This window comes from Podarcis raffonei, chromosome 7 (genome assembly GCF_027172205.1).
Source record: "Podarcis raffonei isolate rPodRaf1 chromosome 7, rPodRaf1.pri, whole genome shotgun sequence".
Classification (NCBI taxonomy): Eukaryota; Metazoa; Chordata; class Lepidosauria; order Squamata; family Lacertidae; genus Podarcis; species Podarcis raffonei.
Window position 1 is genome coordinate 64,935,659 of NC_070608.1, and position 22,616 is coordinate 64,958,274.

The 22,616-nt window shown below is 39.3% G+C and overlaps 2 protein-coding genes and 1 long non-coding RNA gene across 10 annotated transcripts in view; 2 read left to right on the top strand and 1 right to left on the bottom strand.

Annotated features, from left to right (window-relative positions):
- The window catches only part of LOC128417819 (uncharacterized), a 313,698-nt gene extending 303,908 nt beyond the window's left edge, over positions 1-9,790 (top strand). Inside the window, exon 2 of the long non-coding RNA XR_008331567.1 lies at positions 9,468-9,790. This is a non-coding gene — a long non-coding RNA (uncharacterized LOC128417819). The remainder of the gene's footprint in view (positions 1-9,467) is intronic.
- RPP40 (ribonuclease P/MRP subunit p40) overlaps positions 1-9,790 on the top strand; it is a 36,266-nt gene extending 26,476 nt beyond the window's left edge. For 5 of the 6 annotated variants that reach the window (XR_008331563.1, XR_008331557.1, XR_008331561.1 and 2 more), the window contains 3 exons: positions 531-635; positions 4,445-9,368; positions 9,724-9,790. The gene's annotated coding sequence lies outside the window, so the exon portion shown is untranslated. The remainder of the gene's footprint in view (positions 1-530; positions 636-4,444; positions 9,369-9,723) is intronic. The other variant, XR_008331558.1, reaches the window with a different exon arrangement.
- Positions 867-22,616, bottom strand: part of CDYL (chromodomain Y like) — a 94,078-nt gene continuing 72,328 nt past the window's right edge. For all 3 annotated transcript variants that reach the window (XM_053396990.1, XM_053396989.1, XM_053396988.1), the window contains 5 exons: positions 18,364-18,617; positions 16,233-16,405; positions 14,654-14,864; positions 5,601-5,744; positions 867-2,873 (listed from right to left, as the gene is read on the bottom strand). In XM_053396990.1, coding sequence (XP_053252965.1) covers positions 2,715-2,873; positions 5,601-5,744; positions 14,654-14,864; positions 16,233-16,405; positions 18,364-18,617 — 941 coding nt within the window. In that variant the 3' untranslated portion in view covers positions 867-2,714. The remainder of the gene's footprint in view (positions 2,874-5,600; positions 5,745-14,653; positions 14,865-16,232; positions 16,406-18,363; positions 18,618-22,616) is intronic.

Here is a 22,616-nt window from a genome sequence, read left to right on the forward strand (position 1 = left end):
GAGGGATAACTATCCAAAATACTCAGCATGTTTTTCTTCAGATCTGTCTATTCTCATGTGCAGCAGGGAGATACAAGCCAATGTATCTCCACAACATGGCTGCTTTCAGGTTGGTCCCCCGATTACAGAATACGCTTTTTAGAAGCGGAACTAATTTTTATTTTTTAAAATAGAAGACTAGCCTAGCAGAGGTTACTGAGACAAACTGGAAGTCTGTACAACTCATTGTTGGGTAAAATAAAGTTAAAAAACACAACAGCACTGAAGGTTTATCATACTGATTCACATCATCAAAAAGATCCCCTTCCTTTTTTTTCAATAAATAGGAATAGAAACTTAAAACTCATTAAAAAAACAACATGGTACAATGAGATGGTTGGGTGGAAAACCAAAAATTGGCCTAGATTCTAAAATGTAGAAAAATGAAAAATGTAGAAAAGGTTCTGTAATTGCTTCTGGTATGTGAAGATAAGAGTCATTTGGAAGAATATCATCATGTGTGTTTTTCTGTACTTTTATTTTTGCCTAAGGCCTAAGAGTCAACGCAAGTGAAGTTCGTAGCTGAGACTGAACTTTCCACTTGACACCGATGGAAAGAACTAATCCTGTTATATCTACACTGAATCATCTAAGAGGTATACCAGGTTGAAGTGTTAACCTCCTGACCTTTTCTATAACTGTTTTAATTTGCTATGTCTGCAAATGAGGAAATTAAGTAGGACAGTCTCAGGATAACTAGCAGTGTTTACAGGAAAACTGCAATTTTAAAAGGATTTGTAAAGCTGGAATGAAGTATTTCCTGGGGGAGTGAAGGCAGGGAGATGGAGGAGAAAGAGAGCTACACACTGCAGCGATTTTAAGAGGTGTTAAGAAATATTAGTTTTATTTTAACCAGTTCACAGCTGAATATTTATTCTATAAAAACTTTACAGATTGTACAGTTTATATATAGTTCAAACTACTAGAACAACAAAAAAGTAGGTCCCACAGATGCAAAAATACTGTACCAATCCAAGGTAAAAGCAGATTTACACACTGTACAACTCTCCACTAGGATGAGGTGGTCAGGCTCCAAGTATAAAGTTCCAAACTGTACAAAAATAATGTTTGATTCCTTCCCCCCACCCACCCGCCCCTATTCTTCATACATTCAGTAAGATTGCAAACAGATACCCAAGTATAGATATCTGGAGTCGGGAATCATCACACACCCCTGAAAGGAATGCAAAATAGGTATTGTTTACAAAGGTCACTCTTGTGCATCAATACTGCATATTTTATGCATGCTGATCCAATAATGGCAATCTGCACATGGAAAACAAGCTTTCATGGGCATAGTGCCATTCTGGATGCAGTCCCATGAGCACAAAAGGGCACTGTGCGGGGGGGGGGGGGCGGGGAAGAGAAAATTGCATCCAGCATCTGGGTGTTGCAGTGTGGTATTCTTGTATCAAGTACGCACTGCCAAACAGATGGATGATTCTTCTAACTTGAAGGCAGAGGAGCCGATTTCAAGAACCCACTCTGACATGAAATCAGCTGACAGTGCTGATCGTCTGGCAGTGGAGATTCTCATCCACTGCAGAATGCATGCAGCCTGCTGCTGCTGCATGGAAAGATCTCTGGATCAGGGCCATAGTGTATAATTCAAACTAAAAACAAAAGATATTAAACATCTAATATAAGGTAAGGTGGTTTTTTTTGTTGTAAAGAAAGGGAATATTTAATAGTGTGCCAAAAGAAATTTTAACTTATTAAATAAAATAAAATACATTTTTTTGGTGTAATTCAAACAGAAGAACAAAAAGAGCAAACCAAAGAACCAAAAAACAACAAAAAAAACTTATATAGAGTTGTTTTCTCACCCAGCAACAGAAGCAATTATGTAGTTAAAATAATAAAACCCGCTAAGACTAAGCTATCCATAGTATATATGGTATTTCAGTGATTCACTAATACTGCAAATGAAGCTTCTTTTTCAACGACAGACTGGCTTCTTTATGCTCTCCGGGTAGGAATTGGGCATCCTCCCCCAAACAAGAAGGGCTGAGTGTTTTTTATAGCATAAATCCTGAGCACACTCATTTTTTTAAGGAGGTGGGGATGGGGGGGGTGGCAGGGAGAAGAGGCAGAGAAAATAGACCATTTAATTACAGGGTTTTCTTTTAAAAAATAATTGTTTTTTCTGAATGCATCATTATTTGAGGTATTTAGAACCTTCCTCAGAATTCAAGGCAACGCCTCTTCTCAACTAACTCTTTTTGGGCAGTGAAAGTAAGGGCTGGCCAATACCCGCTTCAATTCTGTACTCTAGTGGAAAAATATCTCATTGCTTCAGGACCTTCCTGCCACATACAAAATAACGCAACACCTCATTTTATCCACCTTTTTCTTCTGATACAGTACTAGCCAATGATAAAGTAGAAGACAAAAGTTTGGTAGTGCACTCCATTATAGTTTTTTTTTAGTTCGTGTATATAAAGAAATATAATATATATATTTATAATCTATATATGGAGAAAGGAAATTTGTTCAATGCTTAACATACAGTACTTCTTTAATTTTTTTTAAAAAAACCTTGACAATAAAAAGAAGTTCTCCTCAAGCTTTAGTCCCACTCTTTTCTGAGCGTCGGACTTTTAAATTCGTTTAGAGCATCCATAAAACCCAGATGTCCCAAAGTAAATACAATTCCAGTGTCAATGAGCATCTCTTCAAAATTCATCAATCTTCCTCTGCAAGTATTTCAACATTGAGTCCATTCCTTGAGCAGAACCCCAAATTTTCTTTAGAACTTCACACTCTTTGTCATTTGCTTGTTCCAAGTCCACCTTCATAATACTACGAACTAAACCTTTGGATTCTTCAAGTACCTACATAAAATGAAGAAGATATAATAAGCATGTGGTTATACAAAACAGGAAATATGCCACGGTTAGGCACAGTGCAAAGATGAGTGTGTGTTGCACACTCATTGGTTAGGGCAGGTGCCTCCATGTCGTGGGTGGACACTGCCCTCTTTGCAATATGTGAGAGGAAAGGCGAAGCCCAATAGCAGCTATTCTGTTGCAAATGACAACTTTAATGATCATTTTGGCTGCTGCACGTTTTCACTGTATATATTGATGGAGGCCACCATCCAATATATCAATACTTACATATTTAAATTATAAGAGAAAGAGAGCAGGTAACAGGCGCTGTGAACAGAGGCACCCCGCCACCAAACACAACACATAGCCACACTCAAGGAGGAGACAGATAACTGAGGGACGGGAGAACTGAATTTTACCCATTCCTGTGTTAAGTGAATGGCTACCATTTGTTTCCATGGGGGAAGGGAATCAAGGCATGCACCGTCTTCGAGTGGGGGTTAACCCCTCTCTGCATTTACCTGATCTGCTTTCTGTTTCTCGGCCATGCTTGAGTGGGATGGAATGTTGGGAAATGGCTGGCTAACATGGACAGAGAGGGACTTGAGGAGTCCTTAAGCTTTATCCAGGGATGCGGGTGGCACTATGGGTTAAACCACAGAGCCTAGGACTGGCTGATCAGAAGGTCGGTGGTTCGAATCCCCGCAATGGGGTGAGCTCCCGTTGCTCGGTCCCTGCTCCTGCCAACCTAGCAGTTCGAAAGCATGTCAAAGTGCAAGTAGATAAATAGGTACCGCTCCGGCGGAAAGGTAAACGGCGTTTCCGTGCGCTGCTCTGGTTCGCCAGAAGCGGCTTAGTCATGCTGGCCACATGACCCGGAAGCTGTACGCTGGCTCCCTCGGCCAATAAAGCGAGATGAGCACCGCAACCCCAGAGTCGGCCACGACTGGACCTAATGGTCAGGGGTCCTTTAAGCTTTATCCAAGGACAGCCCAGCCTCCTCCACCTCAGCTTTCCCAACCTCATCAGGAAAGGGAACTGTCTGAAGGGGAACTGTGAGCAGGCTCAACTAAATGTGTTTACAGTTCACCGCACAATCATAATATTTGGTAACTAGAAAGATGTAACTCTTCCTCCAAGTTAAAAAGATTAGGCCATTGCTCTCTTGTCTGCCACAAGGAGTTGTAGAAATGAGCAAGTCATTAGCACCTGTCAGATGGTACACGATGAAGGGAAACACCTCAAAGCTGGTGGTAAAGTCCTCTACACCAGCTGAGCTGAAGATAAGCCAGCATAGCTTGCTTATCCTGGCCCAGCCAGCTGAGCTGAATGCGAGCCCCTTCAAAAGGAGTGCAACCAGAGGGTTAAGAAGTAGGCTTCAGACATCTGAAGGCAGCCCTGTTTAGGGAAGCTTTTAATGTTTGATGGACTATTGTATTTTAAAACTTTGTTGGAAGCCGCCTAGAGTGGCTGGGGAAACCCAGCCAGATGGGCGGGGTAATAATAACAACAACAAAAACAATAATAATAATTTATTATGTGACCTAGCACCTTGGCTTGTTTTCCTTCCGCAGAACAGCAGCAGCTGCCTCACTGCTGAACAGGATTTGGATCTGGTGTAACTACACTGGCTTAACTTACACCAGCTTGCTTTATGCAGGCTTCCTGTGCATACAATTGCTCCCCAAATGCCTTAACTGTGCTGCAACCCAGGTGTGTGTTTAAGAATTATGACAGAAAAATAGTATTTTCAGTAATGATTATGTAACTCAGGAAAAAAACCAAATAATGTTTGTTGCATCTCTGACTCTGGTTCATTAATAAGAAGCTCAACCTATGCATAGCGTAGCCAAGAGGGTTGCATTGAATACTATTTTTTATTATGTAAGTAGGACTTATGCAGGGTGGAACCCTGTAGATTTAACCCTAAATATTTCTTTGATGTGATGGCAGGGTGGTGGGGGGTTGGTTATTTTTGGTCTGTCTTATCCAAGCAAATATAAACAGAAACAAAACACCGCTATGGACACTCTGTTCAAATATCAAAGCAGTTTAGAACAAGATATTTTTGGCTAGCTCACTCAGCACAACTGTGATCCTTACTCTAAAATTTAAGACTAAAATAAAGCTGCCGGGGTTCACTTTCCAAATTTATGTAAAAATTCCCACAACATGTCAAATAGCTTATTTAAAAGCTGTATTACAAGTGTGGACAGCTTTCAGGTGGACATTAGGATAGTTAAATGTTCATGGGATCAGTTCACACTCACTTCCCCCTCCAAACAAGCTGTCCCATGATATAGTTGGGCACATATTTCATATAACTACAGTACGAACAAGACTTTATGCAGATACAACAGCTATTCTTGCATTCATGGCCCCTGAGAAAAATGCTGGCATAATTACGGAAACTGCTTCTACCTGCATATTTTAAAATTTTATTTAATTATTGTTTGATTTTATACCAATCTTATATATCTGATGTTAGCTGCCCTGAGCCTGACTTTGGCTGGGGAGGGCGGGATATAAATAAAAGTTTGTTGTTGTTGTTGTTGTTATTTGCACACAGCCCAATTGGCTTCCCCATGTTTTGGGGCGTATTCAGGGCTTGGGAGGGCTCAGCACTGCTCAGACACTGAGAAAATTCACTATGCGAAGTGTTCCTTAGCCACTATAATAACTACAAATCACTTATTCAGCCTTAAGTGAAATAAGGTAAAAGAAACTTACAACTGAATTACATGTGACAAGTTCCTTAATTCGAACCATGACTTCTTGTGTGAATGTTCCTGGCCAAAAAACTTGCGACACCAGTCCCTTGGCACATGCTTCTTGTGCAGTCAGTTTCCTTCCACTGAATAACATTTCATTCGCCTGAGGAAAATAGCAATGTTTTTTGTAACATGAAATATGACGAGGTTATCAAAACATTTTGAATACAAACCTTGCTGTTTCTAGAAATGCCTCTACAGGTTGGAACAATTTACTGGCCTGGACTATTTCTTCTTGTTTTGTTTTTCCTTTTCCATGGACTGAAACAAAATCAAAGACTAAATCTACCACTAATAAATATTTACTGCTAGCGTGCAAATCCCTGTCTAGCAGTGACACAGTTACAGTGCAAGGGGTTTGCAATATAAGCATGGCATACAATTTAGGTCTCTCAACTGAATTGCTTTTAAAATGTGCACTCTGCTAAAATCTCAATATAGATCTTTGCATCAGATAATGAAGGAATTGGGAAACAACCATTAAAGAAAGAAAGAAAAAACCCCAAACATTCTGAGAAAGGTATTTTTTTAAAATATATTTTCTTTCACTGTCCTTATCATTGTTAAATAAATGAGCAAAACAAGCAAGTATGCCCTTAATTACAACCTTCACTGATTCAGACTGGCTTAGTTGATTGACCAGCCAATTAAAGCCTGTAGCAGTAGACAAGCATGAAAGCAAATGGCATGGTGGGATAAACAGAAACTCTGCATAAGCAGCAGATACTAAATGATGATGCCAAAAATTTGCTTAATAAATAAATAATGCTCTTAAAAACTTTTTTTATCCTGTAAATACATTACATACTTGAAAGATCCTGCAAATGCAATGAGTTTCACATTTTTAATTGGCCTTAATCTAGGCAGTATTATGTATCTTTAATTATGAAAATTCGGTGTATTTTCATATTGGATGCCGATGAGAATTGCACGCCCCAATTCCTCACATCAATGGATCTTGTAGGTAAAAATTGTTGGTGCCAAAGTAAGGTAAACACATACTGCATTATGACATAACCATTTATAATAAGAGACTATGGGGACAAGTAGTGCATAAATCATCCAAATAAATAAATACCTAACTTGTTCCTGAAACAGAGCTCGCTCCATTCAATGAGAGCATCTCTTCTTTTTTTAAATTGAGACAAAGCATTATTATAGGCAGATCACAAACTTTGAAACAAAAGTTTGTAAAAATAGGCACTTTGATTTCTGTTGTTCTTGTTTAATCTGGAAAGCAGTCTAGTTTGTACAGGTAAAATTGAGAACAATTTCCACTTGAAATCATTTCAGCTAGCAGGACTTTGGCTTAAATGATCCAGTGCCATCACAGTCTGCTGCCCATTTAAGTTTCAGCCAAACACCCACTTGCATACACTTGAGTATCAAACTTCTTTGTGCATCAGATTACGGCATACTGTTTTTTCAGTGAAAGCCAAGTTTGGTTGCACGCAACACAAGCAAGTTTGGGTGAGCACACAAATGCCAATTTTTATTTTTATGACTTCAAAAATGGGACAAATTGGGGGCCAAACAGGACAGGGGGCTCTGTACCGCCAAAATGGTACTGTTCCTTTTTTAAAGGGAAGGGGTGGCAACCCTAGTTCCAATGCAACTGAGCTGCTACTTCTTATACAAAATACCGGGGATGCCAATTGTTATACAAGTTACCATGTAAATATTATAGATGTATTTTAATTTGGACACACTAGCTTTTCAGACTTTAAAATAATGGCTTGAATGAATTTAAACTGTGATAAAAATTCCAGATATTGTGAAAACTGAAATATGGAAAGTGAATTCAAATTAATTTGTGAACTAAACATGATGCATGAAAAGAGCCGACAGACTGAACATATTTTAGCAAGACTAATGCTTGGTTAAATAATGGAGTGGCTTTGAGCCATATCACAAAATGACTCACAGACATGCAAATGGGCGTCCCCAAGTTTACAAACGTGCAAGCTAAGGCTCAAGAATATAAAATCCTCTCTTATGGCTGTGGGGTGAAACAGTGCTAGTGTTGCACAAGAAAGCCCACAAACCTTTGATTTGTAGCCGTAGTCTCACCCAAATGTGTTATCTAATATCCAACTGCACAGTCACTATCAAATGTACCATAAAAAAGATTTTTATATATAATTTTTTTATGTGTTAAAGATCCCCCACGCCAGGAAATGTAAAGCTTTTTTTCTATTTAAAGTGTGCTATACAAGTTGAAAGAGTAAGCTGTTAATCATATAAACAAGTCGTGCAAAATTCCAAATGCATGTACACATTTATAAACTCAAAGCATGATGAAGACCCTCACCCAAGAGTCCAAAACTCAATTAGAATTGTTGCAACTTCCTGAAATCACAGCATTTTTTAACTCTTTGGAGGGTTGAAGAACTTTGAATAATTAATACAGAGACTGTAACAAGACAGCCACACAAAGGACCTCTCACAACAAAGGACACCCAAAATGTCACCAGCGTTATCACAAAATCAAATCAGTGCTACTATTAACATATGCCATTCAGCTCAGTTTACAAGCTTGCTAAACTGCAATAGTTCCACTGATGTCACTAACATCCAAATCTTGACAGGACCATTACTACCCAAAGGAGGTATTTACATGCCCAAAGTACGTTCTGCATGAGCATCTATGGAAATGTGATTACAGCTGTAAATCACAGGAGGTTTGGAAATTCGTTTTTTTAAAAAAACGGGGGGGGGGGGAGGAGAAGCAGCAGCTTTGATAATTCCTATACACCTCAAGAAAGAAAATGTAAAAAGGCAGGGGGAAGGGTGTATGAAAACACCAGGCTTCAAACAAGAAGCTGTGATTAGATATCAGAGGTTTTCCTATTATTATGTTATCTGAACATGCCAGAATGCAGATATAAGCATTTCAGTGCATGAGAAAATATGAGCAAAAACTGAGCTGTCAACTTTTAAAGATGCCAACTGATTAGACAGAAGCTCTATTCAAATGTCATCAATTTTACCCTGTGCAATTAAATGCATTTCTAAACCTATGAGAGTTTTATCAGCAGGAGCTTGCAGAGAGGAAGACTAAATTTAAGCAAATGTTACTTTAACAAAAATGAACGGTTCAGCCACATGTGTTTACAATGGTATTCAAGACCAATTAAATGTCATTTATCATTCCAAATGATACTGCTCCTTTTTGACAATGGGAAATCTGATCACAGATCTGCCATGTAATGTGTAGTTTAGCCTTCCTGGGAAGCCAAATCCCATGACAAATATTTCAGTGCTGTTTAATTATTATTTCTGTCTATCCTGGTGAGGGGAGAAACGACTACATTGGCATTTTTATTATCTCCTATTCTTAGCTCAAGCAAGTCTGAAATATCTGTGAAGACTGCACTGTTGGTTTATCGATGAGAAACAATGCACAGCCAATAGATTATTTTGCCCTTTACAATCATGCATCTTGGCTCTGAATATTGGAAGGCTTGTTCCCTGCCTTGCTAGACTTTTCCCACCTGGCCTGGGAGGGTGGGGCCCTGACTGACTCCAGCTACAAAACCTGAGGCTGCTGAACAGAATTCTTGGCTTGGGTATTGTTTGGGCAGGGGATTGTTGCTGTTAATTTTTTGTGTCTTTATGTCGGCTCTTACATTGTTCAATTTGGTTGTGTACTTTTTGATGTTTTTGTCTACTGTTTATGACTACTTTTGTTATGTTTGGAGTTACATAATTTTCCATAAGCTGCCTTGTAAAGGTAAAGGGACCCCTGACCATTAGGTCCAGCCATGGCCGACTCTGGGGTTGCGGCGCTCATCTCGCTTTATTGACTGAGGGAGCCGGCGTACAGCTTCTGGGTCATGTGGCCAGCATGACTAAGCCGCTTCTGGCGAACCAGAGCAGCGCATGGAAACGCCGTTTACCTTTCCGCCGGAGCGGTACCTATTTATCTACTTGCACTTTGACGTGCTTTCGAACTGCTAGGTTGGCAGGAGCAGGGACCGAGCAACGGGAGCTCACCCCGTCGTGGGGATTCGAATCGCCGACCTTCTGATCGGCAAGCCCTAGGCTCTGTGGTTTAACCCACATCGCCATCCGCGTCCCAGCTGCCTTGAGCATGGATTAAACTTTGGAAAGGTGGCATACAAATAAAATGACTGATTGATTGATGTATGCAAAGACTGAATATATTTTTGTTTATTCCAGAAATAATACAGAAAGCATTATTATTTTTATCTAATAATGTGGAAATGGTACCAACTGGGCGAACCTGATCATTCCCGGATAAAATTACAAGCATATTTGGATACGCAATAAAGTAATGTCTACAAATGGAGACCATATTGTACTTGACAATATCCATATTCCAACAAACAATTCGCTCCACTTTTCCATTCACAATGATCCAGATAATCCAGAGTCTATTCTGTCTTATTAGACCCTGAGCAGGCAAGTTTCTTCCTGAATACTAATTCTACTGCATGGAATCTATGGCGTTTTTTTATACCTTTTCTCCAATTTAGTAAGTTTTTCAAGATCCTGTATTCATTCTCCAAGGACTTTTAAACAAGGGCTGCCTAATAAAGATACCCCACATTAATATCTTGAAGGCATTCCCTCATGTCCAATTCATCACTAAAATGATCTATCACTAATTCATTAAATTTCATAGATATATAACACTCAGGGGGAAGTGATCTAGCTAAAGTGATTCAAAAACTTGTAGAATTTTGTAAATTATATATACATCTGAATCTCTAGACAAGGGGAGTATCAATAACGGTTTAAACTCTCTATGACAGTGGAAGTTAAGGTCTACGAAAGCTCTGGGCGGAGGCACAACTACCAAGACTCCAGGCTGTGATTAATATAAGCTAGGCACAAAATGTCTCCTTAAACCAGGGTTACAGTTGCCAAAACGGAATGCCTAGTTGCCGTTTTGGGGCCAGATGCCTCAAAAGTCATATTTTTTAATATAACTTTTGGTTCCTGAAATTCGTTCTGATTGTGCAGATAAAATATCAGAGAGAGAATTCAACAGGATGTGTTGTTAGTATGTGAAAACCATCAGGATCCTAGGATCCCCAGGCATGCACCTCCAGATGGCAGAGACATCAGGTGCCATCCTGGCACCTGGGTATCTCCACTTGGTTGCAAGTGGCCGATGGCCAGGTACAAAATGCACCTGACAAATTTTGAACGCTGCATGCATTGTATTTGCAGGATGTATACATTCTTTTATTTCCATCCTGATACATATTCCTTAATGAAAGTATACATTCATCCTGACCAAATTAAGTTATTAAAAAACAAGCTAACATACATAAATTATATTTCAGACAAAGAACATCAACACAGCTAAATACATAAAAAACGTTTGATAAATTAGTATGAGAATTTTTTATATTTCTGAAGCCCTTGTTAATTATATTTAGTTTTGATCTCGCATCTCTTTATGACATAGAAACTGGATCACTTATTTGAATCTGAGGGCCGATGGCTTCTACTCTGAAAGTTTTCTATTGTACATGGGCATATGTCAGGAGTATCCACTCTTCCCATTACTGTTTGCTATAGCTATAGAGCCAATGACTGTAGTTGTAAGAAAAGAACCCATTATTTTCAAGGCTGTTAATCAACAGGACAGAGAATTTAGCATAAGGAGCTTTTCTGCTATTTATCTAGTCCAGAAGAGTCAATCTCAGCATCACTTGCAGAAACGGAACAATTAAGGAACATATCCAGACTTAACATTAATTGCAGTGGGCTGGATCCAAAGGTTCTCTTCCGCTGGAAGGACTCCTTTAGAGAATTGGAACCTTTGGGTCTGACCTAGTTAAGTCTGAATTATGTAATATGGGTATTCCTCCAGGCTGCTCTGCTAAATTACACAGTACTGAATGTTTCTCCTGGGCAGGTATATGGTGGAAGTACTGCACCTGGGAATATATATATGTTTGACTCAATAGGAAACATTTCATGCAAATAATTTCCCTTCAAGCACCTTTAAATGTGGAAAGATTTAAAAGCTTGGACAAGGTGTAAGTTACTTCTAACTGGCACATGGCTGCTATTTGCTTAATGGTGCTCAAGTTCTACCTAATTCTGTTTCATTTGCCAGGACATTACTGATAAGATATTTATAGGCCAAGATGTTTGAAAGGCTATTTTGAAATGGAGGCCTGGGATCACTGAACCAGTTTTATTACAAAGCACAACAACTTAGTCACCTATTCAATTTTATGAACACTTCAAAGAACAAACCTTTTTTTATCTTTAGAGGATTTTACAGGGCCATGTTTCCCTTTCAAAGTTGCAATGGTCCTTCCAGCTAAAGGTAAGGCCAAAGAGTTAAAGGAACACCCATAAACTAAGGCACAGGCCTTCAACTAGTAGGTCAGGACCCCAAACTCGGTTGTCAATAACAACATCACCAGTTAGTTGTCTTAAAAAGAAAGAAATAAGCCATCACCTTAAGAGGGGAGAGAGAGGGGGAGAGAGAAGGGGGAGGAGAGTGAAAGATGGATCTATATAGTAAAATAAATAAAAGCGGGTCTATGCTTCTATATTCATAAACCCAACAAAGCCTAGGTTACCGCACCCTGCCATTCAATAGGCCTAAGGATATCATTGCCTTGGGATAACTCAGTCAGTAGAGCATGAGACTCTTGTTGTGGGTTCAAAGCCCCACGATGGGCAAAAATTCCTGCATTGCAGGGCATTGGACTAGATGACCCTCATGGTCCCTTCCAACTCTACGATTCTACAGGTCACATGCTGCCAGAAGGGGTGATAAGCGTGTCATGAGTCTGACAAAGTTGTCCAGAAGAAGAGATGGAAGACAATGATTGATTAGATGCAGTGGGACATAATTGACATTTCCACAACGCTAACAGCAGGCATAGGTAAACTCAGTCCTCCAGATGTTTTGGGACTACAACTCCCATCATCCCTGACTACTGGTCCTGTTAGGGATGATGGGAGTTGTAGTCCCAAAACATCTGGAGGGCCGAGTTTGCCTATGCCTGGATAACAGGAATGTCTATTAAATTTGGTGATAGCCTAATACTGAATAGGATTTGGTGATAACTTAATATTATGGCCACGATGTGTGCAACACCTCATAGGACCTTTTTCCTTTGCATGCTGGCATTGCGAACCAGAATCTTGAAAAACAGCTTCATCTTGGTTTGCTCCTGATTAGCAAACTGACATTTAGCCACTAATGCTTTTTCAGATATAACACAAACCCATAGTTTAGACAGAAGGGGATTGAAATATGGTAGCTAGCAGGTGGAGGAGACAAAGTGGAAGCATGTGGTCCAAGCACTAGTCCCAGACAGGAATCTGAAATTCAAAGTGGGCATTATGCCTCCATATAATAATATGATTTGTACGAGAATGATCTGTGGTCAACAGTATTACAGATAATTTTACTGTAATTTGTCTTTGTCTTCTAAACTCTTTAGTTTATTTAAAAGTATATTTGTTTAATCATTTCTAAGATTATTTTTTAAAAAAAATAAAAATCCTTTTATTTACCAGATGGCATACTACATTCCTTTAAAGGCATCTTGCCAACATCAGGAAAGAGGCAGGAAAGAGTTACTGCCTTTCTCCTGAATGTCTGATACTCTTCTTGACATACTTTAAAAGCATACCAACATTTAGCAAAGAAATTATAATTACAATTTAAGTATTACTCAGTGAGGATTGTATCTTTGGCAGAAATAGAAGTACCATAGCCGAGTAAAAACAATACAAGGAAGGAAGGAATTGCCATTTTTAGGCCACTTTCAAACTTACATAGGGGGGAAACAACATAAAGCTATTGTTTACTAAGGAAAGTTATCTGGTTAATAGTTAATTCAGTATTGGGTTCATTTCTTGTGATACAAAATTATAGATGTGAATGCAATGTCACTCTCACACTGCACAATGCATGCCTGAAAAGTATGAATGGTGTGAAGACATGCATATTGTCAAGAGCATGTGTTTCCCTATAAATATTACCTTATGCATCATTAAAATATGTAGAACAGAAAGAGATTCAGAAATGTAACACCAATAAAACCACTCTTATTTTCACCCCGACTGGACGCTATAGTTTTATAAACTTGAGAGCTGTATTCTGGAGTAATCTGGAGAACAGGCACAAAAATTTTAAGTCTTGCTGGGACCAATGCTATTTAAGCACACTAAAATGCATGCTGGACTGCAGCCACTGTTAGCAAACAGACAATGAATGATCAAGAGCCAGAGATATTTGCACACTGAAAGATTGTTAGCCACTGCCAAAATTCTAAAACAATTCAGGTTTTACATATCAGAACTGTAGAAAATGGTTTCCTAGCATTGGAGCAGCTGGAATGCTGCATGTTTTTTTTGTTTTGTTTTTAATGAAGGAATGTACTTTTATTGCACACAGCCTCAATGCAGACACAATGACCTTAGGAGCACTGGCTCAAGTGTACTAATTTTGAAGAATATATATATAAGGCAAGACAGTGAAACTTTTCCTTTTAGTACTCTACTTAAATAAACTGTGGCTCAGTTCTCACATAATGCTAAGCTAAACCATGGCGTAGTGCAAATATGCATGTGAGCTCCTGGAGAAAAGATTGTGGTTGCTTTGTCCCTCTTCCAGACTTCCAGCAGTGAGACTTGCAGGATGACTGTGTGTGTGAACCCAGGCTTGCGGTTTTGCTCCTCCAAACCACAAGCCGTAAACCAAGAGCAAACTTAGCTACACATCACAGTTTGTCTGGGGTGAGACAAACTGTGAGCCTGGGTTCACGTGTCATGTTATGCCAAATCATGGCTAATCTCACAGCACCGCAGGAGAGGAGGACCAAAGCAGCCACAACCTTCTTTCTCGGTTTGCACGAAGCGTTAGCTTAACTGTTGCATGCAGGCCATGTCATTGTGAGACTAGAGTTACGCTTAGGTCATGTTGGATATGCAAGACGCAAATGGGAGCACCAAAGCTAGAAATATTATTAAATACAGCACATACTTCTTTTACAGATTACTTACAGATGCCAGGCCCATTATTCTTGGGAATGTAAGGGATGAACATCCATCAGGGCTTTGCCCAAACGTCGTATACGGAGTCTGAAACCAAGCCTTCTCATTAGCCCAAACCACATCACACAGAGGTAATATAGATGCTCCTAGTCCAATGGCCGGGCCATTTACAGCTACGATGATGGGCTTCTTAAACTGAATGAAAGTATTTACAAAATTCCTGAAATGAAATGAATATCAAATGAGAAAACATATTTTAGTAACAAAATGCTGTAGCCACCTCCATACCAAAGCTGCTGTGATAGCAGTCAATTATTAACCTAGGTAGCACTGCCCTACTTTCTTACCAAAATCCAACAGCAGACTATAAAGTTGTTGGATGGCAAATCACTTACAAGGCTCAAAACCATCATTGATGTTATTGGGCAAAAGCGGAAGGGGATTGAAAGGATCAGGTGAGGAAGATACAGTGTCCAGATTATAACCAATAATCTAAATTAGAAGGCATTTTCTTTTAGAAGATTCAACACTTGCAATAAGCCAATTGTCCCAACCAGGAATTAAGCAATTAATTGTCATTAGGGGAAGGCTCTGATAAAAATGACATTGGCAATTCCTCCCACCACTGAATCCAATGGGTTTTGACTATATATGCCATTTGGGCTTTAGGCATGATCCGCGGAACATAACACCTGCCTAAGTTGCGGGTTTACTTTAGAAAAAGTCAGGATAGAAAACAATGAAGCATCTTTCATATAAGATTAAATGAAGACATGCAGAGAATATGTGTTTTCTCTGCCCCATTTTTTTTAATTGCTATGTTCATAAAGATGAATGTGCACAAATTAAATTCTGTGAACCACCCTGAGATCTTATGATGAAGGGCGGTATATCAATCTAATAAATAAATCAATTTTTAAAATGTGTGTAAATTGTGGGCTTACAGAATATTCTGAGTTTTAGTTATGAAGAATTCTGGTTTGATACCCTGTTTTGTTAACTAACCATGGCTTTTCATATGAACCTCTCCCCCCCTCAAAAAAACCAGAAATGGTTTGAACCATGAGAGAAGTAAAGAGGAAAGGCAGGGAGAGCACATGACTATGTTTTCACAGCAACAACTCATGGTTTGGTGCTATTTATGTGGACCATGGAAGATGGAAAATAACCACTCAAAAAATTATTTAGAGAAACAATGTATGGGAGCAGATGGTGCAGCCAGACATGTTTCAATGCAACTTGAAGTTTCCAAACATTCAACACATATAACTTGTCTACTGGGAATATTGCTTCCTATAATAATAAGGTTGGGAGGAGATTTTAAAGGAAAGATGGGAGTTCTATCATTCTAACACGATCCTTCTGAACATACAATACCGCTTTGAAGATATACAAATCGAAAGTAAACATCCTTATGATGTGTTCATACAGACAGTCTGATTTATTATGAGTTGGCTATTGGGAGTGGGAGGAAACACCAGTTGCAGGTAGGTACAGTACCTTTGATATCACACGCTAGCATTTAAATATGTGGCATGTTTTAAGCTCATAATCAGATATGCACAATGGGAAAAAGAGTTTCACAAACCTAATAGCATCTGCCATCTTAGTACTTTCCCTTTTTCTATCATCTGTTAAGCGTCGAATAAAATAAATGAAGTCAAGGCCACAGCAGAAAACGCTGCCAACGGCACTGAGGAGGACAAGCTTGCTGTCATCAGCGGCTGCTGTGTTCAGTGCACTTTGGACTTCTTTCATTACCTGCAAGCAAGACACATTAAACGTATGAAAATAGGATGCAGAATATTGCAACTTAAGAGTTTGCATTCACATAGCATTTCTGTGATCTGAACAGCAGGTGGCATATGCAACCAGTTCAGCAAAATCTAAATTTAGGACAAAGTTCATTACAAAGTTCTCCTTTTCACATTATTAAAGGAGACAACAACAATGTAACACACTACAAATACAAACCAGGATTTATTTGTTTTTTAAGAATAACATTGACTATCTTAAGATCAGAACCAGAAATTGCGAGTCTCAGCGAACATAGTAGCTTAAAAATAGGTAAAAATTGAGGAAACAAAAAATGGCAAGAAACAAAAACAGAATCGCAATATGATTTAAAGCTCCAACTGGCACCTGTGTTACATTAATTCTACTCCATTAAGGCTAATGTTTAACTGTATTGATTTTTCATTTTGAAAATTAACACAGTAGTTGGCAATACTGAAACAGGGTATTGCTCTACTTTGGCTACAAAAGTATGCAATGCTAAACCATACTACAGTACTATTATGTGCACAAACCAGAATCAGCCTTGAGTTCACACACAATGCATTTCCTCATCTGGCGTATTTTGCCATTGCTTGCATTTCACTCCCAGCATATCTTTGATTCTTGTACATGAACCAGAGATCAAGGCTTATCACAGATCATTTTAATTAAATGAGCCAGCTTCACAACCCATGGTTTGAATTTGGCTTGTGTTGGATCTGGCCACTGTTTGTGGTAGCACATAGTCTCTTGTTCATATATGCAAGGACGTGTCGAGCTTCTACCAAAGTGAAACTAAACACTGGCAAAATCCTCATCCTGGCTACGTGAGAGGAAGGGAGGACGACGACAGAGTGCAGGAGCCCAAGGCTTTGCCCAGACTTGTTCTAGCTCAGAGGCCAGCAACCTTTTTCAGCAGGGGCCCAGACCTTGTGGGGGGGCCAGAATATATTTTGAAAAATAAAAATGAATGAATTCCTATGCCCCACAAAGAACCCAGAGATGCATTTTAAATAAAAGCACACATTCTACTCATGTAAAAACAAGCTGATTCCCGGACAGTCCATGGGCCGGATTTAGAAGGCGATTGGGCCGGATCCGGCCCCCGGGCCTTAGTTTGCCTACCCATGTTCTAGCTTGTTCATGTGGTGCTAAGCTATGGTTTACTAGCAGGTATTAACTAGGCCTCTGTGGGTCCATATTTCCCATGACATCCCCGACCATAGCTACTGTTCATCTAACTCCAGCACACTCAACTACCCTAAAGCCTGTGGTTCTCTTAAACAACTCCACTCATTAAGTTTGCCTTGCTGCCTGCATGCCTAGGAGGTGCACTCTGAAAATGGACGGGGAGCCAACTCTCTTTCTTCTCATTCAAACTGCTCCTCAGAATCTATTCTCCACAAAAACTTTCATCTAATTTATTGATTGCCATTTCCCAACTGTATCCAAGCTTAACCTTTCTGCGCTATCAGAGCTACTGTGGACCCCGGTTTCTCAACAATTACAGTCAGCTGTCCAGTTCAGTTTCATCCCACCCCATCCTCCACTTTTCATTTCTTAAAGAGGTTACAATTCATTTACTAACAGAGGAATCCTAAACATGTCTACTCAGAAGTAAGTCATACTGAATTAAATGGGGCTTACTCCCAGATGAGTTGTGTTATTTGAAAGTCATAGTCTTTATTTGCATCTATAACTTAAGAAGGAGCTGTTGAACCACAGTAGCATATTGATACTGCCAAATATTTGCATTACTGCATTTATTCACATTCATCCCTTGCTACACTGGTCTCTCACACTTCCGCTAAATCCAACCTTTGGATTTAGATTCCAAACTGGGTGGGGGAGAGAGATCTGTCCTTTTTGCTTACAAATCACTGTACATTATCTTTGAAACAGAGTGCTTTTTATAAAAAACAACAGCAACAAATGACTCTAACCTCTGGATTTAATGAATTGTTCTCTGATGATTTTGTTGATAACAAAATGTGTGTGAAGCCATCCTGTTTTCTGACAACAATGTCTCTGTACCGGTAAGCGCTTTCCGTTTGCCTCACACTGAAGCGTAGCCTTTTATCAAAAGGCTGGTCCCTCCTTTCATCGATAAATCTTCGTTTGCTGGCTGTAACTCCTGTTACTGATGCTTGTATGTTGGTACCGTTTGTGGACAACGCTTCTATAAAGGTAGATGTACCTGTGAAAAGTGTCAACAGAGGTATGGTTTGACATCGGCATTGTTAGTTTAGCTTACCTAAGTGGCTTACCCATGGGAAATATGCAAATGGCAAAATCCTAAAGCAACCACAGCGAAAGCAGAAATTTGGATGCCATAACGAAAACCTGGAAAGGCAACAGTGTCTGAAATACAACTGCAGGAGATTGCTTAGGAGTACATGGTAGGGAAAATATATATAAAATGTTGAACCCATGAGGGGCAGGGAGGGATTAGATATCAAAAGACAAATCATCATTGTTCTAGTTTTATTTACAATGAAGTATGAAAAAGAAGCAGATGTGTAACACATTTAGCACATTCATGTCTATAACCCTGTTACTAGATAACCATGTATTGTTCCCCATTGCATACCTCCAAACAACAAGCTAAATTTAAATGAAATTTTCATTCATGTGCAACTGAAATGCACTTAAGATGGAAAGCTGCCTTGCAACTTTGTACCCTTTCATATTTTGTGGCTCAGTGAGACTACTACTGAGATACATGGACCCCTCCTGTTATTTACTGTAAGAGTCCAATATTTTGTTGTTTTGCTTTCCATTCTGTTAACATCATGAGGTCCAATGTATCCCAATAGGTTTTGTGTTAGATTATATTTTTTCAATGAATAATTTCATTTTTTGTGCTTGTTTGAAATAAGTTTCTTCTCAACTTAATTTCTTGAAACAGTAACTCGGCTTTCCCATGTAACAGCTTCCAGTATTCTGGATACGGCATACTTATCCTTAATTCAGATAGCTTTTTTGGACCGGACACAGAATAAAAGGAAGTCTCAGCGTACATTCTTCAGTCACGCTATGAGCCCACCTTCACAACTACAGTGGAACCTTGGGTTACAAACTTAATTTGTTCTGGAGGTCCGTTCTTAACTCGAAACCGTTCTTAACCTGAGGTGTGCTTTCGCTAATGGGGCTTCCCGCTGCCACCGCAAGATTTCCGTTCTCATCCTGGGGCAAAGTTTGCAACCCGGAGCAACTACTTCCGGGCTAGCGAAGTTTGTAACCCGAGGTACCACTGTAATCAGCAGCTGAGCAGAAAGACAGCAAAATGAAAACTGGTTGAAGCCTGTTAGTGTTGCCTCTTCCCCCGCCTCTTTTAACAGTTAACCAAGCATCCCGCAGTCCAATGCCCTTAACAGAAGTAACACAACTGCTCCTGTCTCGACACTCGGCTGCAGGGCACCTGGGTCAACGTTTTCCAGTTGGAGGTAGAGACACCAACAAGTCCAAGTGGGGCTGGGATGGGCAAGACTAGCAGGCTGGGGTCCTCATTTGTCAGACTGGTTGTGAGAGCAGGTTCACAGTACAACTGAAGAAGAACTGCTGTGAGCCCCCGTTTTAAATTCTGGCAACTGTGACCACCAACTCAGTTTTTTTCCTCTTTTTTTGCTTTTTTAAAATTTTGCCTTCAGTGGCATTTCTTGCCCCTATCTAGTACTACATTGGGTACTATGCTACAATAAAGCAGAGAGGACAACTCTAGTGATTATACTTTGTGCATAGAAAGTTTGTACTTTTATTTTTTACCAGAAAGGCAGCAGATGTGGTGAAGAAAGTGTGAAAATTTATCTACTACTATTTTACTAAATAATTACAAAGCAAAACATTATTATAGCACATTTTGACTGGGAGTAACAGAATGCCCTAGCTAATTTTGAGGTGCAGAAGGGTAGACAATATAGTACAGTGGTACTATATCAGACAACCAGATTTTATCGCCTCACTTGACTCTTTTACATTCACTGTGCCTTTAGATCCTTACCGAATGGAGCTGCGTATGTTCCAACAATGCTATGAATCCCGTTATAGCTACCTAAAAGTAAATGATCACTACTTATGCTGCAACATTCAAACATCCAAATTCTACAGGAACCTCAACACAGGAAGACAAGAAACCCTTATTGCAGTTAAGAGGGTGGGGTGGACAGAAAATCTGAAATTACATGAAGGTTTCAATTGCTGCAGAGCTATTCTATGCCAGAATATCTTGTACCTTTGCATTATGAGGAATTGCTTTAATAAAGGTTTTTACCTCACCTACTTTGCATTCTTCATTATCTGGGACCAATAAGGCAGCAATGCCTATACTTAGCTGGTTCCAGCTTTATTACATTTGTGTGGAACTATTTAAATAGGTAAGAGGGTGCCAAGGTGGTATTACAGAGAAACAAACTCATCTGTGAATGTTAATTGCTTTATAGATGGGGGTCCAAAAAGTGTTTGTATTCTTGGTTATGTAGAGTAGGCAGAAAAGAGTCCTCCTATTTTTCTTCAATGCTAGTTAGCAGTGAAGTAAAGTTGCCAGTTTTAATTTCACAAAGTAAGAAAAGATACTAGAGGTCATGGAAGGTTTTTTTTTCTTTGCCCCAACAATAATTTCAAGCAAAGAACTACTTATGCCTTAGCCAACTGCTTATGGATGCCAGAAAAGATACTTGCCATGATCTAATGACAGATCATGAAAATCTTCCAGATGAGAAAAGCATTATGACTCACTTTCTTGCATCTAAGGCTGCAAACTGAAGCATATCCACTAGGAAGCAAGTCCCAATGACTCCAGTAAGATTTGCTTAAGCAAATAAACATGATTAGGATTAGTCTGTTAAAATCTAATATACTTTTTTATGCTCACACCTATTATCTTTTGAGGGGAAACGTTAATACTTGTTTGTCCAATAATATTGCAAGTGTATACAGTATGTTTAATTGTATTTCTAAAATTCTTCAACAAGATGTGTGTGTCAAACATCCCACAGCTTCGCCAGACTGTAATTCTGAAACTATAACATAATATATGCAATATTTTATACTGATTTTTCATTAAATTATAATTCTGCAGTTTCTAATTTGCATTTATCATTTCCCTCAATTTTACACTACATTTTATTAACATTGAATGCTCTTAGCCCAATCATTCGCACTTGAGCTCATGTGTTCCTTCAAGGACATTAAAGGCATTTATCCGTTTTCTCTATGATTCCCGTTTTGGTAAAAGACTTATTCAGCCTTTACGAATAAGGCTAACCTAAAACACTCTTTTGGGAGGGGTGGGAAGCAGTTGGGATGTGTGTGCTAATTCCACCCCGTCACCATCCTACTTGACATCCAATTCACAAAAGGCAAATCTATGTAGCAGAAGTGTTTCATAACTGTGAGTATTTAGAATCTGGGGAAAACAAAGTTAGAAAATATTCTGGGAGCCTCCATGGATGTAACAGGCTCCCCAGTGCAGAAGTTTGTGTTCCATGAGTTGGAAGGTGACGATAATGATGGGATGGGGGTGGGAAGCAACTGCTAGAGAATTTGTTTATGATTGTCTAGCTTGTAACGTCTGAAGAGGGCTATAAATTGTGCCATTTCTGCTAAAGCTCACAGCCAGTGAAGAGCGAGCTTAACCACGAACTTGGATTCAGATAATACACTGACGAAACCAAACTTTGGCTTAGCTCAGGGCAGTATGGGAGTAAAAAAAAGACCAGGAGCGTGCATGTTTGCAGGGGCCTGGTACAAATGCCATGTCAAATTTCCCGTATTTCTTCTACTGTTTGCAAATCCTATCTGAAAACATTAATAGTGGGAATTCCTGTTAAGTTTCCCCCCCTTCATGCATTATTCCGTTTGAGAAATAAAAACAAACTCCATCCCAAGAGTAGTAGTTGACTAACATTTGCTACCTTTTTCTCCTACAGGAAGATAGGAAGAAGTGCAAGAAAATCTGCATTGTATAGTTTGTACAAATGCCTAAAAAATAAGACTTCACCCGCTCACTACCATGTTCCCAACAAATATTTAAGAGTATGAAGATGAAGGTGTTAATCCACATTAAACAGGTATTTAAAAAAAATACCATTCAGGTGTTGCTATTGTGCAACGGAGAGATCAAAGCTGTAAAAATTAATCAGGTAGGCTAGAAACAAAATTGCTGCAATCCAATTGGTCCATTTGGGGTGAAGCCTTA